The 21,375-nt window shown below is 44.2% G+C and overlaps 1 protein-coding gene across 1 annotated transcript in view; it reads left to right on the top strand.

Moving 5' to 3' along the window:
* Positions 1-20,881, top strand: part of MCM10 (minichromosome maintenance 10 replication initiation factor) — a 116,216-nt gene extending 95,335 nt beyond the window's left edge. The window contains exons 16-20 of the mRNA XM_075342589.1: positions 10,734-10,852; positions 15,350-15,463; positions 15,889-16,034; positions 18,134-18,176; positions 20,006-20,881. Coding sequence (XP_075198704.1) covers positions 10,734-10,852; positions 15,350-15,463; positions 15,889-16,034; positions 18,134-18,176; positions 20,006-20,089 — 506 coding nt within the window. The 3' untranslated portion in view covers positions 20,090-20,881. The remainder of the gene's footprint in view (positions 1-10,733; positions 10,853-15,349; positions 15,464-15,888; positions 16,035-18,133; positions 18,177-20,005) is intronic.
* Positions 20,882-21,375: the final 494 nt, after the last annotated feature.

Raw genomic sequence — 21,375 nt, 5'->3', positions numbered from 1 at the left:
ATAAGATGATGTGACTGAACACTGAAACAGGCGGATGAATTCTGAAGTGTACAGGGCTATACTTTATACTCGACCAAATGCAGCCAGGTTGATTGGATGGTACTTCACAGTACAGATGGACAATGATCCAAAACATATATACAGTCCAGGAGTTTTTGGGGTTTTTTTTTTAAGGCAAAGACGTGGAATATTCAATAATGGCTGAGTCAATCACCAGATCTCTATCCCATCAGGCGTGCATTTCAAGTGCATAAGATAAAACAAGGCAGAAAAACTCACGAACCAGAAAACAACTGAAGTCAGCCTGGAAAGCATCACATAGGAGCGTTTGGTGATGTCCATGGCTTCCAGACTTCAGACAGTCGTTTAAATACTACCAAAACCAACCTCTTATACTTGGTTGTACACGAAGTGAAAGCGCATTCAATTGTTTAGAAAAGTAAAAAAACTTTGTCAATAATTTCTAGTAAACAATTAAAAACAGTTAAACCACCAAGCAGGACACCTGATCCCAGGACAACAACCGATAAAGTTGATCTGCAATCAGAATAGTCCCAAGGAATTAATAGTTTATAAACAATCCATAGGATAAATAGCCATATCTCCAATTATTCACTAGACTAACGCTCGCTTTGAAGACTAAATGAGGGCAAACTTAATCAGGATTTATTCCATATTTACCTAAGAATAGATGAAGTGAGGCGAAACCCCTATTTCCCCCCCATTAAAAATTATTAAAAATAAATACATATTTAGTATTGGATTTTGTAATAGTGCTATATATCAAAATATAAAATTAAACAACCCAATCGGTAAAGAGAAAAAAATCAAAACACCACAGTTGGGATTTCTTTATCGTTCCTTTGGGAGACCCAGACCTTGGGTGTTTAGCTTCTGCCTCCGGAGGACACACAAAGTACTACACCTAAAAGTGTAGCTCGTCCCTCTGAGCTTATACACCCCCTGGTGAGCCAGTCCCAGCCAGTTTATCGCTTTGTGTTCAGGAGGCATACATCCACACATGCATTCTCATATGATTTTTTGTTTTTTGGAAAGTGCGGGTCCACATCTGGACTCCCGGCATGTCCCTTCTCACCCCACTGTGTCGGTGGTGTTGTAAGGTTGATTTCCAAGGCTGGAGCCTTACATGCCGTGCTCCTTCACCATCCCTCCTGGGCTCTGGATTGAAGTGGGAGCCAGCGCAGTCTCCATACCTGGCAGGAGACCGGTCTCCGTCCACAGCCCCTTCAGGACTCTGGTGGACCGGAGCACTCATCCCCAGGGACCTGGCCCTGCGTCTCAGCAGCTAAGTACCTGAGACGTTCATATGTTGGGGGTCCCTGTCCTTTATTGTATGGGGAGAGTGTGTTTGCTGTACTTGTTTTTGGCATTTCCGGCGGGTTCTCTGGCTTTCGCCCGAGAACAGCGCCGATGGTGCCTGCTCGTCGTCCTCACTGCTCAAATTTAGGCCCCGGCTTCGCCGGAGGCCTAGTTTCTGTTTCCTGCCCTCGCATGTCACTCATGCAGCGGGACAGGCACGGCTCCTCCCAGCGGCCGTCCTGGACAGGGGAGGGACACTCCCCAGTGCTTGTGCGTGACTCCTCCCCTGCAGGTCTCTATGGCCCTCCAGATCCCACCTTCCTACAGGGACGCCCCCTGTCCTGCCCCCTCTCTTCGCTCCGGCGGCCACTTTCTTGCACAGGGTTCACTCTGCGCTGGGCCGTTCTGCACTCTGCATCCCTGCTGAGGTGCTGTGCATTGGGGGTCCGGGCTTCGGGATCTGGAGGGCACACAACACCGCTTCCAGCGGTCTGGTAAGCCACAGCCGGTCTCTGGTTGTGGACCTCTGTATATACTCCCTGGGGTTCATTCTCTTTGTAGAAGCTGTCCTACTCCAGCAGCATGTCTTACACGAGGAGCAAGGCTCCAAAGCTTTATACTGTATGCGCTGCATGTAAGCTCCTGCTGCCTGAACCGAGCACCTATCCACATTGTGATGTCTGCTCTAACTTTTAGGTGCCACAGCCTGGAGTCTCACCCCCAGTGGTCTCTCAGGCTTCTTCTGCAACTGTGGCTGAACCCCCGGCCTGGGTAGAGTCCTTCTCTAGGTCTATCTCACAGTCATTTGCTGAGTCCATGGGACTTCTGTCCAGGACTTTGATGAATATGCATCAGCCCCCTTCACATGGTGCCTCTAATGCTCTTGCTAAGGGTCCTTTAGGATCTCTATCATCTGACCTCCGTCCACTGGAGCTCACAGAGGATTCATCATCAGGGCACAGACCCCGTCCTCCTAAGAGGCGCCGCAGGGTTTCCCCTCCCTCCTCATCCCGCGGTTCTGATTCAAGAGCTGACTCGCAAGATGAGGAGGATGCCTTTACAGGGGGCTCGGAGGCTAACTCCATGTGCCCCATTGACCTTTCCGAGGGTGACTCAGAACTTAGTGACTTGATTGCTTCCATTAATTCTGTACTGGATCTCAATCCGCCAGTATCAGAGGAGCAACGCTCTCTGGCACCAGTTTACCTCACCTAAGAGAGTAAAGAGTGTGTTCTTTAACCACTCCAGTGTTCAGTCCGCTGTGACCAAACCCAGGGCCTGTCCTGACAAACGCTTCCCAAAGCGTGGTTCTGATGATCGTTTTCCCTTTCCACCTGAGGTGGTCAAGGAGTGGGCTCACTCCCCAAAGGTAGACCCTCCGGTGTCTAGGCTCTCAGCCCGGACCGTTGTGTCGGTGGCTGATGGCACTTCCCATAGGGATGCCACTGACCGTCAGATTGACCTTCTGGCCAAATCCGTGTATGAAGCGGCGGGGGCCGCGGTTTCCCCAACTTTTGCAGCAGTGTGGGCTCTCAAAGCCATCTCTGCTTCTTTAGAGGAGATGCATTCCCTCACCAGGGAATCTATGCCTGAGATGGTTGCCTTAACTTCTCAAGCTTCAGCTTTTTCATCTTATGCCATGTCTGCCATGCTAGAGGCTTCTCACCGCACTGCGGTGGCTTCGGCTAATTCCCTCGTTATCCGCAGGATCTTGTGGCTTCGAGAGTGGAAGGCAGATGCTTCTTCAAAGAAGAACCTTACTGGGCTCCCTTTTGCTGGTTCCCGGCTGTTCGGTGAACAGCTGGATGAAATTATTAAAGAAGCTACTGGCGGGAAGAGTACTTCCATGCCACAAACCAAGACCAGGAAACCTGCCCAGGGTAGGAATCAGTCGAGGTTTCGCTCCTTTCGTTCCTCCAACTGGTCGTCCTCTAAGCCCTCCACCTCGTCCGCTAACTCAGCTAAGGACCAGAAATCCAACTGGCGCCCCAAAGCGCGTCCACAGAAGACCGCAGGAGGTCCTGCCACTAAGGCAGCCTCCTCGTGACTCTCTGCCCGCTCCAGCAACGTCCTTAGTCGGTGGCAGGCTCTCCCACTTTGGCGACGCTTGGTTTCAACAAGTCTCCGATCAGTGGGTGGGAGATATCATCTCTCACGGCTACAGGATAGAATTCTCTTCCAGCCCGCCAAACAGATTTTTTCTCTCAACTCCCCCCTGCTCCAAGGCCGCCGCCTTCTCACAGGCCGTGGCAGCCTTGCGGGCCAACGGAGTAATTGTACCAGTTCCCGCCCGGGAACGGTTCAGAGGTTTTTACTCAAACCTCTTCCTAGTTCCCAAAAAGGACGGTACCTTCCGGCCCATCCTGGATCTCAAGCTTCTGAACAAGCATGTTCGGGTGCGGCACTTTCGCATGGAGTCTCTGCGATCAATCATTGCCTCAATGACCCAAGGGGATTTCCTGGCGTCCATCGACATCAGAGATGCCTATCTACATGTGCCAATTGCAGTTTCACACCAGCGTTAGCTACGCTTTGCAATAGGAGAAGATCATTTCCAATTCGTGGCTCTCCCCTTCGGGTTAGCCACGGCCCCTCGGGTATTCACCAAGGTCATGGCAGCAGTGATTGCGGTTCTGCACCTCCAGGGGTTGGCAGTACTCCCTTACCTGGACGACCTTCTAGTCAAGGCTCCGTCCAGCGCAGACTGTCAGCGGAGTGTTTCGCTCACTCTCGCCACTCTAGCCCAATTCGGGTGGCTTGTCAATCTTCCCAAATCCACTCTGACTCCGACCCAGAGTCTCACGTACCTAGGCATGCAGTTCGAGACTTTGCCGGCACTTGTGAAGTTGCCCTTAATCAAACAGCTGTCACTCCAGTTGGCGGTGCGCTCTCTCCTGAGGCCCCGCCGTTATACCCTCAGGCGTCTGATGCAGGTGCTGGGTCTAATGGTGGCGTCCATGGAGGCTGTTCCCTTTGCCCAGTTCCATCTGCGCCCCCTGCAGCTGGACATTCTCCGCTGTTGGGACAAGCGGCCTTCCTCCTTACACAAGTTAGTGGCTCTGTCGCCACGGACCAGGAGCTCTCTTCAGTGGTGGCTTCGGCCCCTCTCCCTGTCCCAAGGCGCTCCTTCCTGGCCCCATCCTGGGTGATTCTCACCACGGATGCCAGTCTATCCGGCTGGGGAGCGGTATGTCTCCACCACAGAGCACAGGGCACTTGGACTCCGTCCGAGTCAGCCCTTTCAATCAATGTGCTGGAAACCAGAGCCGTGCTTCTAGCTCTCCTAGCATTTCACCACCTGCTGGCGGTCAGGCACATTCGAGTCCAGTCAGACAACGCGACAGCGGTTGCCTACATCAACCATCAAGGCGGGACACGCAGCCGCCTGGCGATGATGGAGGTACAACGCATTCTTCAATGGGCGGAAGACTCCAGGTCCACCATATCCGCAGTCCACATCCCAGGCGTGGACAACTGGGAGGCAGATTATCTCAGCCGTCAAAGCGTGGACGGTGGCGAGTGGTCCCTGCACCCGGCAGTATTTCAGTCGATCTGCCGCAAATGGGGCACTCCGGACGTGGACCTAATGGCATCCCGTCACAACAACAAAGTTCCTGTTTACGTGGCTCGCTCCCACGATCCTCAGGCCTTCGCCACGGACGCTCTGGTTCAGGACTGGTCCCAGTTTCGTCTGTCCTACGTGTTTCCCCCTCTAGCTCTCTTGCCAGAGTCCTGCGCAAGATCAGAATGGAGGGTCGTCGAGTCATCCTCATTGCACCGGACTGGTCCAGGCGAGCTTGGTATCCGGACCTGCTCCAACTGTCCGTAGAGATGCCGTGGCATCTCCCGGACCGTCCAGACCTACTCTCGCAAGGTCAGTTTTTCCGCCCGAATTCTGCGGCCCTCAAATTGACGGCGTGGCTCTTGAGTCCTGGATTTTGACGGCTTCTGGTATCCCCCCTGAAGTCATCTCCACTTTGACTCGGGCCCGCAAGTCTTCCTCCGCTAAGATCTATCACAGGACTTGGAAAATTTTCCTGTCCTGGTGTCGCTCTACCGGCCATCCTCCTTGGCCATTCTCCTTGCCGACTCTTCTGTCTTTTCTACAGTCCGGTCTGCAGCTAGGACTGTCCCTCAACTCTCTCAAGGGACAAGTTTCGGCTCTGTCAGTTCTGTTCCAGCGGCGTCTTGCTCGGCTGGCTCAGGTCCGCACCTTCATGCAGGGCGCGTCTCACATCATTCCGCCTTACCGGCGGCCCTTGGACCCCTGGGACCTTAATTTGGTTCTCACGGTTTTGCAGAAACCCCCCTTTGAGCCTCTTAGGGAGGTTTCTTTGTATCGTCTTTCACAGAAAGTGGCCTTTCTGGTTGCCATAACTTCTCTCAGGAGAGTCTCTGATTTGGCTGCGCTCTCCTCGGAGTCACCTTTTTTAGTCTTTCATCAAGACAAGGTGGTTCTCCGTCCGACTCCGGACTTTCTTCCTAAGGTGGTCTCTCCCTTCCACCTTAACCAGGACATTACCTTACCTTCCTTCTGTCCGGCCCCTGTTCATCGCTTTGAAAAAGCTCTACATACTCTGGATCTGGTGCGTGCTCTCCGGATCTATGTGTCTCGCACCGCTGCGCTTAGGCGGTGCACCTCTCTTTTTGTGCTAACTACAGGTCGGCGCAAGGGCCTCCCTGCTTCTAAGCCGACCTTAGCCCGTTGGATTAGGTCGACCATTTCGGACGCCTACCAGAGTACACAGGCGCCTCCCCCGCCGGGGATCACAGCACACTCGACCAGAGCTGTCGGTGTCTCTTGGGCTTTTAGGCACCAGGCTACGGCTCAACAAGTCTGTCAGGCTGCCACTTGGGATAGCCTGCATACTTTCTCGAAGCACTACCAAGTGCATGCTCATGCTTCGGCAGATGCGAGCTTGGGCAGACGCATCCTTCAGGCGGCGGTCGCCCATTTGTGAAGTTAGGTTCTGCCTACTTCTTAGTTTTTTCTGTTTATTTCCCACCCAGGGACTGCTTTGGAACGTCCCATGGTCTGGGTCTCCCAAAGGAACGATAAAGAAAAAGAGAATTTTGTTTACTTACCGTAAATTCTTTTTCTTATAGTTCCGTCTTGGGAGACCCAGCACCCTCCCTGTTGCCTGTTGGCAATTTCCTTGTTCCGCGTGTTTTCACCGGCTGTTGTCGTGGACAGAGTCTCCGGTTGTTCCGGCGTTTGCTCTGTTCTACTTGTGGGTGGCTATTCTCCTTCAGCTTTTGCACTAAACTGGCTGGGACTGGCTCACCCGGGGGTGTATAAGCTCAGAGGGAGGAGCTACACTTTTAGGTGTAGTACTTTGTGTGTCCTCCGGAGGCAGAAGCTAAACACCCAAGTCTGGGTCTCCCAAGACGGAACTATAAGAAAAAGAATTTGCGGTAAGTAAACAAAATTCTCTTTTTTTTCACTCGCCACAGCACTGCAAAATAATGCAATAGGAAGCAATTGAATTCTTATTCCCCTTAATGGTATCAATATAAATGTCAGCTCACCACACAAAAACAAGCCCTTACACAGCTCCATCTATGTAAAAATGAATGTCACAGGTCCCTGAAAATGATGAGACAAGCATATATTTATTTAAACTCCCTCCAAATTTCTTTCCACCACTTAACAATAAACAAAGCAAAACCGAACATTATACAGTTTGGAAATACCATTGCTGTAAACGTACTGACCTGAAGAATCATATTGCCAGGTCATTTTTACCTCCATGCTGTAAAATAAATTATAGGATTGCATTTTTTTGTGCAATTTCACCACACTTGGAGGGGTTTTTTTTTCCCTGCTTTCGAGTACATTGATAAAAGACACAGCCATTTTCTTTTAAATAAATCTGTTTCCTCAGATTCAAAGGAGACATGTGGTATTTAAGGGTGGGATTTTTAAATAATTCTTTTAAGTAACAGACATAACTTGCATATGATCTATGAATGGTTGGTATTGGACTTTTAAAGTCCATAAAGTTAGCAAACACCTAATAGGCCGGTGTAATAGGCTGTAATTAGCAGTGCTTGTAAAGCTGGTTATACACTGAATTGTTGGCTTTGGCTATGTATTATTTATTTTATATTTAATGTTGATTAGTTGCATATCTGTTAATATTAACCTGTGTATACCTACGTGTACAACCCTATTTCTAAAAAAAAAGTTGAGAAGCTGTGTAAAATGTAAAGAAAAGTAGTATATAATTTGGTAATCTATTACAGCCATATTTAATTAACAGAAAGTAGAACAAATATCAGAAGTTGAAAGTTAGTAAGTTTTCAATTTCAATTGACAACTAATTTAAAAATAATGAATGTAGGGTCAACTTTCAACTAAGTCACATGACTGTGTATACAAAGAGCATGTTGAAGAGGCAAAGTCTCTCAGTAGCAAGTATGGTCAGAGACTTGCCACTCTGTGAACAACTGTCTAAAAATTGTGGAACAATTTCAGAAAATTGTTACCAGCATAAAATAGCAAATACTTTAACGCCTTAACAACCTAGCACGTACTGGTATGTCCTAAATCATGTCAGGGTTATAACCACCAGCTACAGCGGTGAGCCAGCAGTGATCCCTGCTCGACTGCTGATTTGAACAGCAAACGTGTGGCCAACAGCCGCTGATGGATCCACGTGCGCCTGTTAACCCCTTGGATCGCGCTGTCAAAATGTGACAGCATGATTTAAATTGCCATGGCAGGGAACCGATCATGGGGAGCCGATGGTTGCAATGAGTCATGTGATGATTCCTGTCATTATCATGACGTATTTCTTTTTAAAGCCCAGAGCAGCGCTTCTTTTGTTTCTATGGTAACGAATGTTAAAATCACATGAAAGCTTTATGTGTCTAATGTTTTCAAAATTCTGTGTTTGTTGCTTATGGCAACAGTGTTCCACGCACATGGGAAAACAAAATGGTGGCGTCTAATGGGCTATCCACAGCAACTGAGAGTAGAGGAGTGATAAAATTCTTGTTTCTGCAAGGAAAGTCCACGAAGGATATTCATGGTGATGTGTCGCAGACATTGGGGGATCAATGCCCTTCATATTCCACAGTTAAGAACTGAGTTAAATTTAAAACAAGCCACTTCAGCACTAATGATGTGGAACATCCTGGATGACAGAGAGTGGTTGTTGTTCCAGAGATCGTCAATGCTGTGCACAACCTCATACTGGAGAATCGACAAATTTCAGCTAAAGCAGTAGCAGACGACATGGGATTTCCTGTGATCATGTTTGTGTCGTCATCTGTGAACATTTGGACAGGAGGAAGCTATCTGCAAAGTGGGTCCCCAAATGTTTGACACCAGATCAGAGAAACATGCGAGTGAAAACTTCCTGGTCCATTTGTCAGCATTTCCGGACTGATAACTTCCTGGATCAACTGGTCACTATGGTTGAGACCTGGATTTATTTGTATGACCCTGAAAACAAGGAGCAGTGAAGAGTGGAGACACAGTGGTTCTCCTTGTCTAAAGAAGTTCAGGGTGCAAAAATCAGCCACTGAGGTGATGGCGTCTGTGTTCTGGGATAAGGAGGGTGTGTTGCTAACAGACTACCTTCAAAAAGGTTCCACCATCAATGCAAGGTATTACATGGAACTTTTGGACCGGTTGAAGGAAGCTCTGGAAGGCGTAAAGGCGCGATCAGCTGTCCAAAGGAATCTTGTTCCTCCAAAACAACGACTCTGCTCACACTGCACAAGCGACCACAGCAAAACTTCCAGCTGGTTGACCACCCACCTTTATTCACCAAATCTAGCTCCCTCCGACTATCATCTGTTTCCATACCTGAAGAAACCACCTCAAGGGTACCAAATTTCACACCATTTCTGATGCCATGGCTGCTACAGATGCCTGGTTTGAGGCACAACCAAAATCCTTTTACTTTGCTAGGCTTACAGAACTTGGAATACCGATGTAAGAAGTGTGTTGACATCAGTGGAGAGTATGTGGAATAAATGTAAAGTTTTATCATCCTATCTTGTTTCTTTCTGGGTAAAGCCAAAGACTTATCAGCAGCCCCTTGTATTTAAGGAATGCCATGCATAGTTCCACAAGATGATTCTAAACCACATACTGCATCCATCACAACAGCACGGCTTCACAAAAGAATAGTTCGGATGATAAACTGGCCGCCTGCAGTCCGTACTTTATACAAATATAAAACATTTGCCGCATTATGTAATGAAAAATCCAGCAACTAAGACCCAGGACTATTGAGCAGCTAGATTCTTACATCAGACACGAATGGGACAACATTGCTCTTCCAAAACTCCAGCCATTAGTCCCATCACTTCCCAGATGTTTACAGATTATTGTAAAAGAAAAAGATGTGATTCTTCGCAATGGTAGACATGCCCTGTCCCTACTTTTTCAGGTGTGTTGCAGCCGTCAAATTCTAAATAACTTAATTTTTAAAAATGAAAAAAAAAGTCTCTTTGCCTTCTAATATGTGTCCTTTTTTCTGTGGTGAATTGTGGCGATGAGACTTTTCCAAACCATTGCATTCTTGTTTTCTTCATATCTTGCAGTGTCCCAACTTTTTTGGAAAGGGGTTGTAGTATTTGGATTAATGTTCTGGATTTTTTTTACATACAGTTGTTTTTTATGTCTATTAATTAAAGAATGTACATCTGGAACACCTATGGTGTGAACAGGGTGCAAGACTCAAAAATATACAACTAAACAATAGGATAAAGAGTTGCACACCAGTCACAATGTATAGGGGAATAATGAAAAGCAGAACTGCTACAGGAATGCTAGACTGAAAAATACAATGGACTATCTGAAAAAAGTGAAAAACCTGAAAATGAAATATGCATAACTGCTATGAATAATAGGAATGAGAGATGATTAGCCATTGTATTGATCAATGCAAAGGAGCCCCAAAACCAAACACCAAGGTAATCTCTATTTTTGGGGTCCCTAACCTATGTGTAACCTCACCTATGTGTAACCTCACCTGCAGTTAAAAACTTGCTCTGTATGGGAAGCAAGGGACCAAGCTATATATGTGAAATAAGACACATGGCTATGGGTAGGGCAGGGTCATCAGACAGAAAATGCATTCTAATTAAAGAATGTACGTCTAAACATCTCTCATTCCTATTATTCATAGCAGTTATGCACATTCCATTTTCATGTTTTTCACTTTTTTCAGATAGTCCATTATATTTTTCAGTCTAGTATTCCCATAGCAGTTCTGCTTTTCATTATTGCCCTATACATTGTGACTGGTGTGCAACTCTTTATCCTATTGCTTTTTATGTCTATGGCCTGTTAACCAAGGACATGATTTACATTTGACTCAAGAAAACTAAGCTCACGAGAGCTGTAAAATCCTGCTGCTGTTGACACAAAATAATTATCACATTTTAACTCTTAGCTGCAGATGAGAATGAACCGGCAATGAAACGACATAAAGAGCAACTTGCTTACATGCAGTCTGAAGAGTTCCAGAAGATTCTGAGAGCCAAATCTAAGCACACTGGTGTCCTTAAGGAGGTATACAACTACTTGATTTATATCTGGTTACATAATTAGAAAATAATTCTAAATGGCGCTGTATGATCCATTTTTGTCATGTTGCTCAAACCATCCCAGAACGTTATTGCAGGGTTTTAAATGCAAAGGCTACTACAATCAAGGAATACTGCTGCCATGAAGGCATTGACTTAGTCTGCAACAATATTTCTTTAGGTGCCTGTCAATGTAATGTTCACATAGATGCCAGGTTTCCAGTGTTACACAGTGTATCATACTACCTACGCTGGCTTGTCTTATGCCCACACCGCCAGCTCTTCCCCTAGTAACAAATCCACATGCATCAGACAAATATGATATAAAATGAAACGCGAAGTCACACACGGTGGATTTACAAAGGGGTACTCGCCAAGGATGTCCGCTCTCGCCTCTCCTTTTTGCTCTGGCAGTGGAGCCACTGGCGGCTGCTATACGGCAGAACAGAGACATAAAGGGATTTGTATATGGCCATCTAGAAGAGAAGATAGCCCTCTATGCAGACGACATTCTATTGTTTCTGGGAGACCCAGTAGCATCGTTGAGCTGTGCCATGCAGGTGATCTAGCAGTACGGGGGGATCTCTGGACTGACTATCAATTGGACCAAATCGAATCTGTTTCAGGTGGACGCGGGAGTGGATAGGTCGATCCTGGGTGATGAGGTCAACAGACTGCGGGTTGTGGACCAGTTTAGATATCTGGGCATTCAGGTATCCATGCTAATTGGGAACTACATTACTATTAATCTAGTCCCTTTGCTGAAAGAACTGTGAAGTAAGATAACTGCTTGGAATAAGCTTTATCAGTAATAGGACGGATTAATCTTATTAAAATGGTGCTTATGCCCAAGATACTCGATGTGTTGCACAATTCTCCTGTTTGGATCCCTCAGAGTCACTTTAAGGAGATTGATTCCATGTTCCGTGCTCTAATATGGAAGAACAAACAAGCCAGACTTAAACTCGAGACGCTACAGAGACCGAAGGATGAGGGGGGGGCTAGCACTACCCAATCCGGGAATATATTATCTGGCATCTCAGAGTCAACATTTCAGGGGATGGGCAGATTTTAGGGTGGTGGACCCAGCATCCAGACTGTTAGGGCATGTTCTGCATCGGAAACAATTAGTGTTCGGACTGGAGGACGGATCATTTGTGAGAGTAGGAAAAACGAGCCCCACACTTTGCTTGATGAATAGAATCTGGAGGAAGATCAAGCAAATAAGAGGGATTACAGCAATAACTGAATTCTCTCCGTTGTGGGACAATGAAAACTGCTCTATGATGTATACAAGATAGGCAAAGTTAAGGAATGGGCACGTAAAGGTATATGGGGCAAATTCTTAGCCAGGGACGTCTGAAGTCGTTTACACAAATACAGGATGAGTTTGGGATATTCCCACTTGGGTGGTACCAGTATAAACGGTTGGCGCATGCAGTGGTGGCTCAGGGGGTTAAGCAATCATTGCTGGTACAGGCAGACCTAGTACTGAAATATGGTGTGTAGTAGTGGACCCACAAGAGGAATCATATCTACTATATATAGGGACCTACTGCATACATATTTGCTTGACCACCCTGTAAACACTAGGACTAAATGGGAAGCAGAGATAGACGGGATCACTGAGGAGGTATGGGATAGTGTTTTGGAATAGATACCAAAATTATCAATGAGTGAACCAGCAAGATTATCCCACCTCTACGTGGTGCATAGGGCATATAGGTCCCCGCTAATTATGTGTAAAATGGGATTGAGGAGTAACTCCGACTGTCCTAGATGTAAGGTGCTGGCATTTTCCATATGATGTGGATGTACCCCAGGTTGGCACCCTTTTGGATAACTGTTCTTAATAGAATAGAAGGAGCTTATAGATGTAAACTTCCCAGACAACCCCTGGTATGTCTTCTAGGTTACGTGGAAGAAATTAGACAACAATTTTAAAATAGTGATAGTCAGACTGCTGTATGCGGCAAGGAAAGTAATTGCCAAACACTGGATGCAGGGGGACTCACCGACTAGAGAGGAATTTGTCGCATATGTTAATCATATTGTTTGAATGGAGAGAAGCATATATGGGAAAAGGAAACAACTTGCACTTTTTAATAGATTGTGGAATCCGTGGTTGCAATATGGATAAATATTAGAGTTGGGAGATGTTGGACTATGGGCAGAGATAGTTAGTTCTATACATTCCAATATATGCTATTGAAGGGTTAAAATGTAAGATCTTTGATATTGATATGGGTAATATGTACGCTGATGGGGGAGGGGGAGGGGATGTTGGGGAGGAAAAGTTTATAGTTCTGCTCGTTATTGCTGAAAATATAACACATGTTTTGTATACTTGGTGAAAAATAAAAATTTATCTGATTAAAAAAAAAAATGAAACGCGAATCATCAGCAGAGCCACCATCTATTTCTTAATGGCTCATTTCTGAGGCTTATCCTGTAGATGGTGCCCAGTCATCAGCCTGGGCACTATGGCCAGTCTGCTGCACTAGGTGAGGTTGGATTTAAGTGTCAGTTTTGTTCTTTTTAAATATAAGACCTCATGGGCTACCTTTTTGGCTTCTTGCTTGCCACACTGACTCCTACGACCCTGTAATAGAAATATCATTGTCCTTCCTAGTACCTACTGCCATCACATCAGCTGTAGACTTCTTTCCAATATATCCCAGTTCTTGACCTGTTGACTGGTACAATTCTATTGACATCAATCTTATTCATTTCACATGTTAAGAGTTTGTGTGAATTCACATTTAGAAAACAGCACTTATTTTTAACACACATTACAGATGTCAAATTTATAATCTCGTTGATTTGTCGGCAAATGGCAACCACATTCCCATTAAAGAAGTATTCCCAAGAAAAAGTCTTATGTTTTGGCTACATTGCAATGTTGATGCAAAGTCGCTTTTTCAACTCACTCTCTTGATGTTAGTCTCATAGGATTATACTGAGAAGATGCCTTCTGGTGCACCCAAGACTGTGTGATCTGGCTAGTCTTATTGGCGGTCACGTGGCACAGAAGACAAAGTGTTGTATTAGGCTAAGTTTACACTTCCGTTGTTTTGTATCAGTCACAATCTGTAGCCTTGAGGAATTACGGTATCCTGCAAAATATTTTGCAGGAATCCTGTTTTTCCCCATAGGCTTCTATTAGTGACGGATTGTGACTGATGATGCTGCGTTGCATCCGCTGCGTCACGGTCAGTCGTTTTTTTAACTGACCGCCGGGCCGGAGCAACGCAGCATGTAACGTTTTTTGAGCAGCGCGATCCGTAGGATTTCGCTGCGCATGCGCTCTCTTGCTCCCCGCCCCCGTAACCAGGATAAACATCGGGTAACCAAGCAATGCGCTTTGGTTAGTTACCCGATATTTACAGTGGTTACGGGTGCAGGGAGCCCGCGCTGAGCTGGTATCCAAGATAAATATCGGGTAACCAAGCAAAAAGTGCTTTGCTTATACTCGATATTTACCCTGGATACAGTGTGCAAGGAGGCCAACACTTCACCACTCGGCTCCGCCTCCTCCCGCACTCCGCATGTGTACACTCAGACACACACTCGCACACACACTCACTTGTCCCCAGCCCTGCAGTCCCCGCGGCACTGACGTCCTCAGCTCCACGGCCCCGCTCGGCTCCGCCCCCTCGTGCTCCGCCCCCTCCCGCACTCCACATGTACACACGCATGTAGACACTCACCTGTCCCCAGCCGTGCAGACCGCGGCACTGACGTCCTCAGCTCCGCCTCCTGAACTCCGCCCCCCGCACACAACGGAGTCCGACAAAGAAATTCTTGTCTTTGTCACCGTTGTCATCCGTTGTACAACGCATCAGTCACATGCGTCAAGCAACGCATGTGACTGATGCAAAACAACGGAAATGTGAACTTAGCCTTATTAAGATAAGGTGGCACTTGGACAGTATAATACACTGGTGCTGTGTCAGTGTCAACAATGTTACAAGGGGGCTAAAAGATTTTTTTAAACATTTCCTTGGGAGTGCTTTTTAATTTTCGAAGTGAAAATGACCATTTCTTAATACCAGTGCTTCTCAAATGAACGCGCCCCCCTAGCTGTTGGGCAAGCAGTTTGTATAGAAGTGATCCTATTTTTCAGCATCAGTTCTTCTGGCTTATTAACCAAATTGGCTCATTCTGTAATTGATATGTTATATTGGATTCAGGAGACAAAAAGAAAAATGAGTGATTTTTTTTAATCTACTCCATGGATTTCCACTATAGATGGTGAGACATTATCATAAGTCTGTCTGGTATACTCTTGGGGTGTGGTGAAGCCCAGGCATATTTTTAGGGTTTTTTTTGCAGTTTTCATTGTGGTTTTTATTGCACATTTACCATCTTGATTTTGCTGCTAAATGCTTACCAGAAATGCACTGTGCACAAGGCCTTACACTGAACGGCCTGCTGATCTTGTACGGTTACGACTTTTCAGATGTAATGTTTCCTTGTTTAGGCTGAAGCTGAAATTCAAGAAAAATATTTTGAACCACTCGTGAAAAAAGAGCAAATGGAAGAGAAGATGAAAAGTATAAGGGAACAGAAATGTCGTGTGGTGAGCTGCAAAACGGTGAGTGTGTACAGGGTGAGAGGCGACAACTTGTGTTTTGCCTACACAAGAACATGACTTTTTACTAGCATTTCTCTAATACACTGATGTAATGAATTTATATCAATGGAAGACATGATCATGACGCATTATCAGTCTTTGGATATGAACAGCAATCTTTCCTTTTATTCCCAGAATAATTGAATTGTAAGAATAAAAATGTATTTTTGGAAGGTGATACTTCCATACCTCACTGTTCCCTCCCCTGGGGGTTAACAGCATTCAGGCACGTCTATTTGCCTCATACATGCACTAAGCTATAAACTGATGTAGGGGAATGAAAGTTTTGCATGCATAGGGGGGAACTAGAACATTACTCTCTATATAGTGTTTTATGGACATGTCATTTTGATAATGATCTCTTATAAGTTCATCTTTCTTTACAGTGCAAGTACACGCATTACAAACCCCTGGACACATGTGTTAGTGAAAACCATGATTTCCATTGGCATGATGCTGTGAAACGATTTTTCAAGTGTCCATGTGGTAATAGGACTATTGCACTAGATCGACTACCTAAGAAACCTTGCAGGTATAACACCAGACTAAAGTGATTTAAAATATTTTTTAGCACGTATAGCATAACCAGAAAAGAGGTAACTTATGTTGGACAAGGTGGCTAATCTGTCAACAGCATTTTCTAAAACTGTGCCAGACAAGTAGATTAGAAATAAATGAATAGAAATTTATTTGTTAACCCCTTAACGACCGCGGGCAGTAATATTACGTCCTAGTGGTCATAATGTTACTGCCTGCGGTCTGCCGGCGGCAGCATGCCGCGATCGGCGCAAATCTCAGCTGATTTTCACAGCTGAGATGTGTGCCTGCTAGGCACAAGCAAAATAGTTATCTGCTCGTGACGTTTAACCCCTTAAATGGCGCTGTCAATATGTGACAGCGCCATTATAATGGCATTGGCGGTAAACTTTTACTTACCGGCCGATACCAGAAGTCACATAATGTGATCACATGACTTCCGGTGGTTGTCATGGTAGCACAGGGTCATGTGATGACTCCTGTACTACACATGAATTACTTTCAGTTTCACCCAGCCCGGAGCCGAGCGAAGCAGAAAGTGAGCGTATCTGCTGTTTACAGCTCTGTAGCTGTGATCAGCAGATAGGGCAGAGCGATCAGATTGCTGATTGCTATAGCCCCCTAGGGGCACTAGTAAAATAAAAAAAAGTAAAAAAAAAGTTTTAAAAAAAACAAACCTAAAAGTTCAAATCACCCCCTTTCGCCCCATTGAAAATTAAAGGGTTAAAAAATTAAAAAGTATACACACATTTGGTATTGCCGCTATCAGAAACGCCCGATCTATCAAAATATAAAATCAAGTAATCTGATCAGTAAACAGCGTAGCGGCAAAAAAAATCCAAACACCAAAATTGTTTTTTTTGTCGCCACAACTTTTGCGCAAAATGCAATGACAGGCGATCAAAACGTGGCATCTGCGCAAAAAATGGTACAGTTAAAAACGTCAGCTCAAGACGCAAAAAATAAGCAGTCATTGAGCCATAGATCCCGAAAAATGAGACCACTATGGGTCACAGAATATGGCGTAAAACGCACGCCACTTTTTTCGGACAAACTTCCCATTTTTTTTAAATCCCTTATATAAAAGTAAACCTATACATGTTTGGTGTCTACGAACTCGCACTGACCTGAGGCATCACACCCACACATCAGTTTTACCATATAGTGAACACAGTGAATAAAATATCTCAAAAACAATAGTGCTATCACGCTTTTTTTGCAATTTTTCTCCATTTGGAATTTTATTGCCGTTTTCCAGTACACTATATGGTAAAACTTATGGTTTAATTTAAAAGTACAGCTCGTTCAGCAAACAATGAGGCCTCACATGACCATATTGACTGAAAAATAAAAGTTACGTCTCTCAGAAGAAGAATGGCGGGGAAAAAAAAACAAACCGAAAAATCGGCCGGTCGTGAAGGGGTTAAAATTTCCATTCTGTTATATGTTTTAGAATCCAATGGGCATTCATAATTGGTGACTGTCAGCTATCTCCATATATAAACTGATACAGGGAAGGCTGAATAGTACAACACACTCTTATAAGCATAGAGTAGTGATATCAATGAAAAAAGTTTTAATTATATTTCAATTTTACCCCACGCATAAAATTATAAATCAACCTGTTCAGCTTCTCCTGTTCTATAACATGCCCATAGATTGCATAGACTTGTGTGGTCACAGGCCTCCAAAATTCTACAATGTCGACTTTACAGGGTTTCGTTTAAAAGGTATGTCCACTACTCGGGACAACCCTGTTTATCACTGCTTCACCCCAACATCATCGCCTCCAGTGCCAGCGGCATTCAAGCGATGTCGGCACTGTCTCTCCCGGGGATCTTGTAAACGTATCACGCGATCTCTGTTGCAAATCAGCGCTGTGTTTGCTCTCCCCTCCTTTGTTCAAATCAAGACATTTGGATAAAGTGAGCGTAGTTGCAGCTCTCACTTCCTTAGGTGTCTGATTTGCCTGCATCGGAGTAGAGTATAGGTGTTTTGTTGGCAGAAACCGGGATGGAGAAGTTGTTGTTCCAGCAGTGGACAAACTCCTTTTAAGTGAATAATATAAATTTCTGTTCTCTTTTTCTCCTCTAGTACCTGTGGACAGTTCAAATGGGAGCGAGATGGCATGCTTAAGGTAGTTTTAGAACTGTTTGTTCTATTTGTTTGTTTGGTTTGGGCCTTTCTTAGTAATTTTTATTTAGTAATTTTTTGGGGGGTTAAGTGGACTCTTGAATTTGCAGAAATTGACTTATACATTAGATGTAAGCTGTGGGTTTTTTTAAGACCTCTAAACTAGGTCACTCCCTGATAAAATAATAAATAAAATATATTTATAGTGTGTGTGTGTGTGTGTGTGTGTGTGTGTGTGTGTGTGTGTGTATATATATAAATTGTATATATAAAATTTGTCATCAAGCACCCCAAAATTCAATATAACCCCTTAGCGACCGCGGGCAGTAATATTACGTCCTAGCGGTCATAATATTACTGCCCGTGGTCTGCCGGCGGCAGCATGCCGCGATAGGCGCACATCTCAGCTGATTTTCATAGCTGAGATGTGTGCCTGTTAGGCACGAGCAGAATAGTTATCTGCTCGTGCCGTTTAAACCCTTAAATGGCACTGTCAATACCACTATAACGGCATCGGCGATAAACTTTTACTTACCGGCCGATACCGGAAGTCTTGTGATGTGATCACATGACTTCCGGTGGTTGTCATGGTAGCACAGGGTCATGTGATGACTCCTGTACTACACATGAATTACTTTCAGTTTCACTCGGCCTGGAGCCGAGTGAAGCAGAAAGTGAGCGTATCTGCTGTTTACAGCTCTGCAGCTGTGATCAGCAGATAGGGCAGAGCGATCAGATTGTTGTTTTTAAAAGATTAAAAAAAACAAACCTAAAAGTTCAAATCACCCCCCCCCTTCAACCCATTGAAAATTAAAGGGTTAAAAAAATAAAATATATACACACATTTGGTATCGCCGCGTTCAGAAACGCCCAATCTATCAAAATATAAAATCGATTAATCTGATGAGTAAATGGCGTAGCGGCAAAAAAAAATTCCAAACGCCAAAATTACGTTTTTTTCGTCGCCACAACTTTTGCGCAAAATGCAATAACAGGCGATCAAAACGTAGCATCTGCGCAAAAATGGACAAGTTAAAAACGTCAGCTCGAGACGCAAAACATAAGCCATCACTGAGCCATAGATCCCGAAAATGAGAACGCTACGGGTCACGGAATATAACGACAAACGTCCGATTTGTTTTTTTGGTTTTTTTTTTACCCCTTATATAAAAGTAAACCTATACATGTTTGGTGTCTACGAACTCAAACTGACCTGAGGCATCACACCCACACATCAGTTTTATCATATAGTGAACACGGTGAATAAAATATCTCAAAAACAATAGTGCTATTGCACTTTTTTGCCATTTTTCTGCATTTGGAATTTTTTTCCGTTTTCCAGTAAACTATATGGTAAAACTTATGGTTTCATTTAAAAGTACAGCTCGTTCCGGAAAAAATGAGCCCTCACATGACCATATTGACTGAAAAATAAAAAAGTTAAGAAGAATGGCAAGAAAAAAAAGCGTAAAGCGAAAAATCGGTCGGTCGTGAAGGGGTTAATGAATTTTTTTCAGAACATTTGACAACTGTAGTCACACTGTGTTACATTTTGTTGCCTGTATTAGTAACTGATATCACACTTTGATTCTTGGACAGTGAGAGGTTAGTACCTTTCTCCACCTGGCAAGCTATATCAGTAAGAGGGGCTAGTGCCTAGAGAGATGAAAACATGACTCCAAACCTTAAAGAAATACGTTGAAAACTCTTTACTTCCAAAGGTTTGGAAGAATGTCAACAAAGTTTTTAGCACCATTTTATGTTGATATGGACATTTGTTAATGTTTGTACAGATTTCACACTACATCTATTTACTTTTTGTTTTCTTAACAGGAAAAAAGGGGACCGAAAATTGGCGGTGAAACGCTATTGCCAAGAGGAGAGGAGCATGGCAAATTTCTTAATAGTCTTAAATAATAAAGTACAATCTAACCTTACACATCCAGTCAAACAAAAATCCTCTATATTGCTCAAGGACAACTGGACTACCAGAAGGCTGGTTCTTTTTCTCATCACACCCACCGCCAAATGATTTCTGTTTTCCTTCTTTGTTTCTCCCAAAATTTTCTTTGCCTCGACTGACTTTCAATTCTATGTCCTCATATGGCATAGATGCTGGATTTAAATTTGCAAGCAAAATGGATGTGATTTCAGGAAAACTCATGCCCACTTTGTTTTTAAAGACTTTGTTGAATGGTGTGGGTTTTTGTTTTGTTTTTTTGCTTTTCCCATAGGGATCTTGAAAAATCACATGATAAAAGTGCAAATTGTGGTTTTAAATGCAAAATCCCAATTACATGTGCTAAAATAATGCAGAAATTCAAGTCAGTACCAAAAATGTCTCATAAAAAAGAGCTATGAAACAAACGCAACAAAAATGCATTATTCAAAACAGAATTGCAGATTTTGATGTAAAAACTTCCAGAAAAAAAATTGAGTGCTAACAAAATGCAATCTCATTGCACGTGGCATAACATGACTTTTCATATTCTGAACTCATCTACTGGGATCTACAGGATTAAAATACTGAAACTAACCCTTCTTGACTGTACTAGACACATGAAAGAGTAAACTGGGTGAACCTCAGTGACCTCGGCATGTGCAAACCTATCTGTAAATATTTACCCGTTATTCTGAGTCACAATGTTTTTACTGATTATGGATTTTATACAATTTTTTTTAATGGATGTAGAACGGGCCTGTAGCTGGACATGTATGTATTTATGTAATAAATAATCTTAAATGTGAAATTTAATGTGCTGATCTAAGGTTCCATGTAGTTACAAAATTACTACTTTCTTTTTAACGATTTAATGACAACTGATAATGCCTTATTCCTCAGCGTGGCTTTTTAATGGCGCTGAACTGATCAGGGCTTGTTAACCCCTTAAATACCTCTGCCAACAGCGACAGCAGTATTTAAGTGGTTAAAACGGGGTTAATAGACCGTCCAATGCTGGATCAGCCCCCACGATTGCAATTGTGGGTGCCTATCATTGCCATGTTAACCTGGGGTCATATGATGACCCTATGGTATGGTGGCCTGTAATATCCAACTATGTGTCAGTGAGGCACTGACTGATCTTATGCTGCTGTACACGAGTAAAGCAGCATATGAGATTAGTGAGCAAAGTAAAAAAAAAAAAAAAATCTTGTCCCCCAGTGCTACTAAGTAACAGTAAGAAAAACAAAAACACAAAGTT

The sequence above is a fragment of the Anomaloglossus baeobatrachus genome, chromosome 4 (assembly GCF_048569485.1).
Source record: "Anomaloglossus baeobatrachus isolate aAnoBae1 chromosome 4, aAnoBae1.hap1, whole genome shotgun sequence".
NCBI lineage: Eukaryota > Metazoa > Chordata > Amphibia > Anura > Aromobatidae > Anomaloglossus > Anomaloglossus baeobatrachus.
This window is presented reverse-complemented; position numbering and strand designations above follow the sequence as displayed.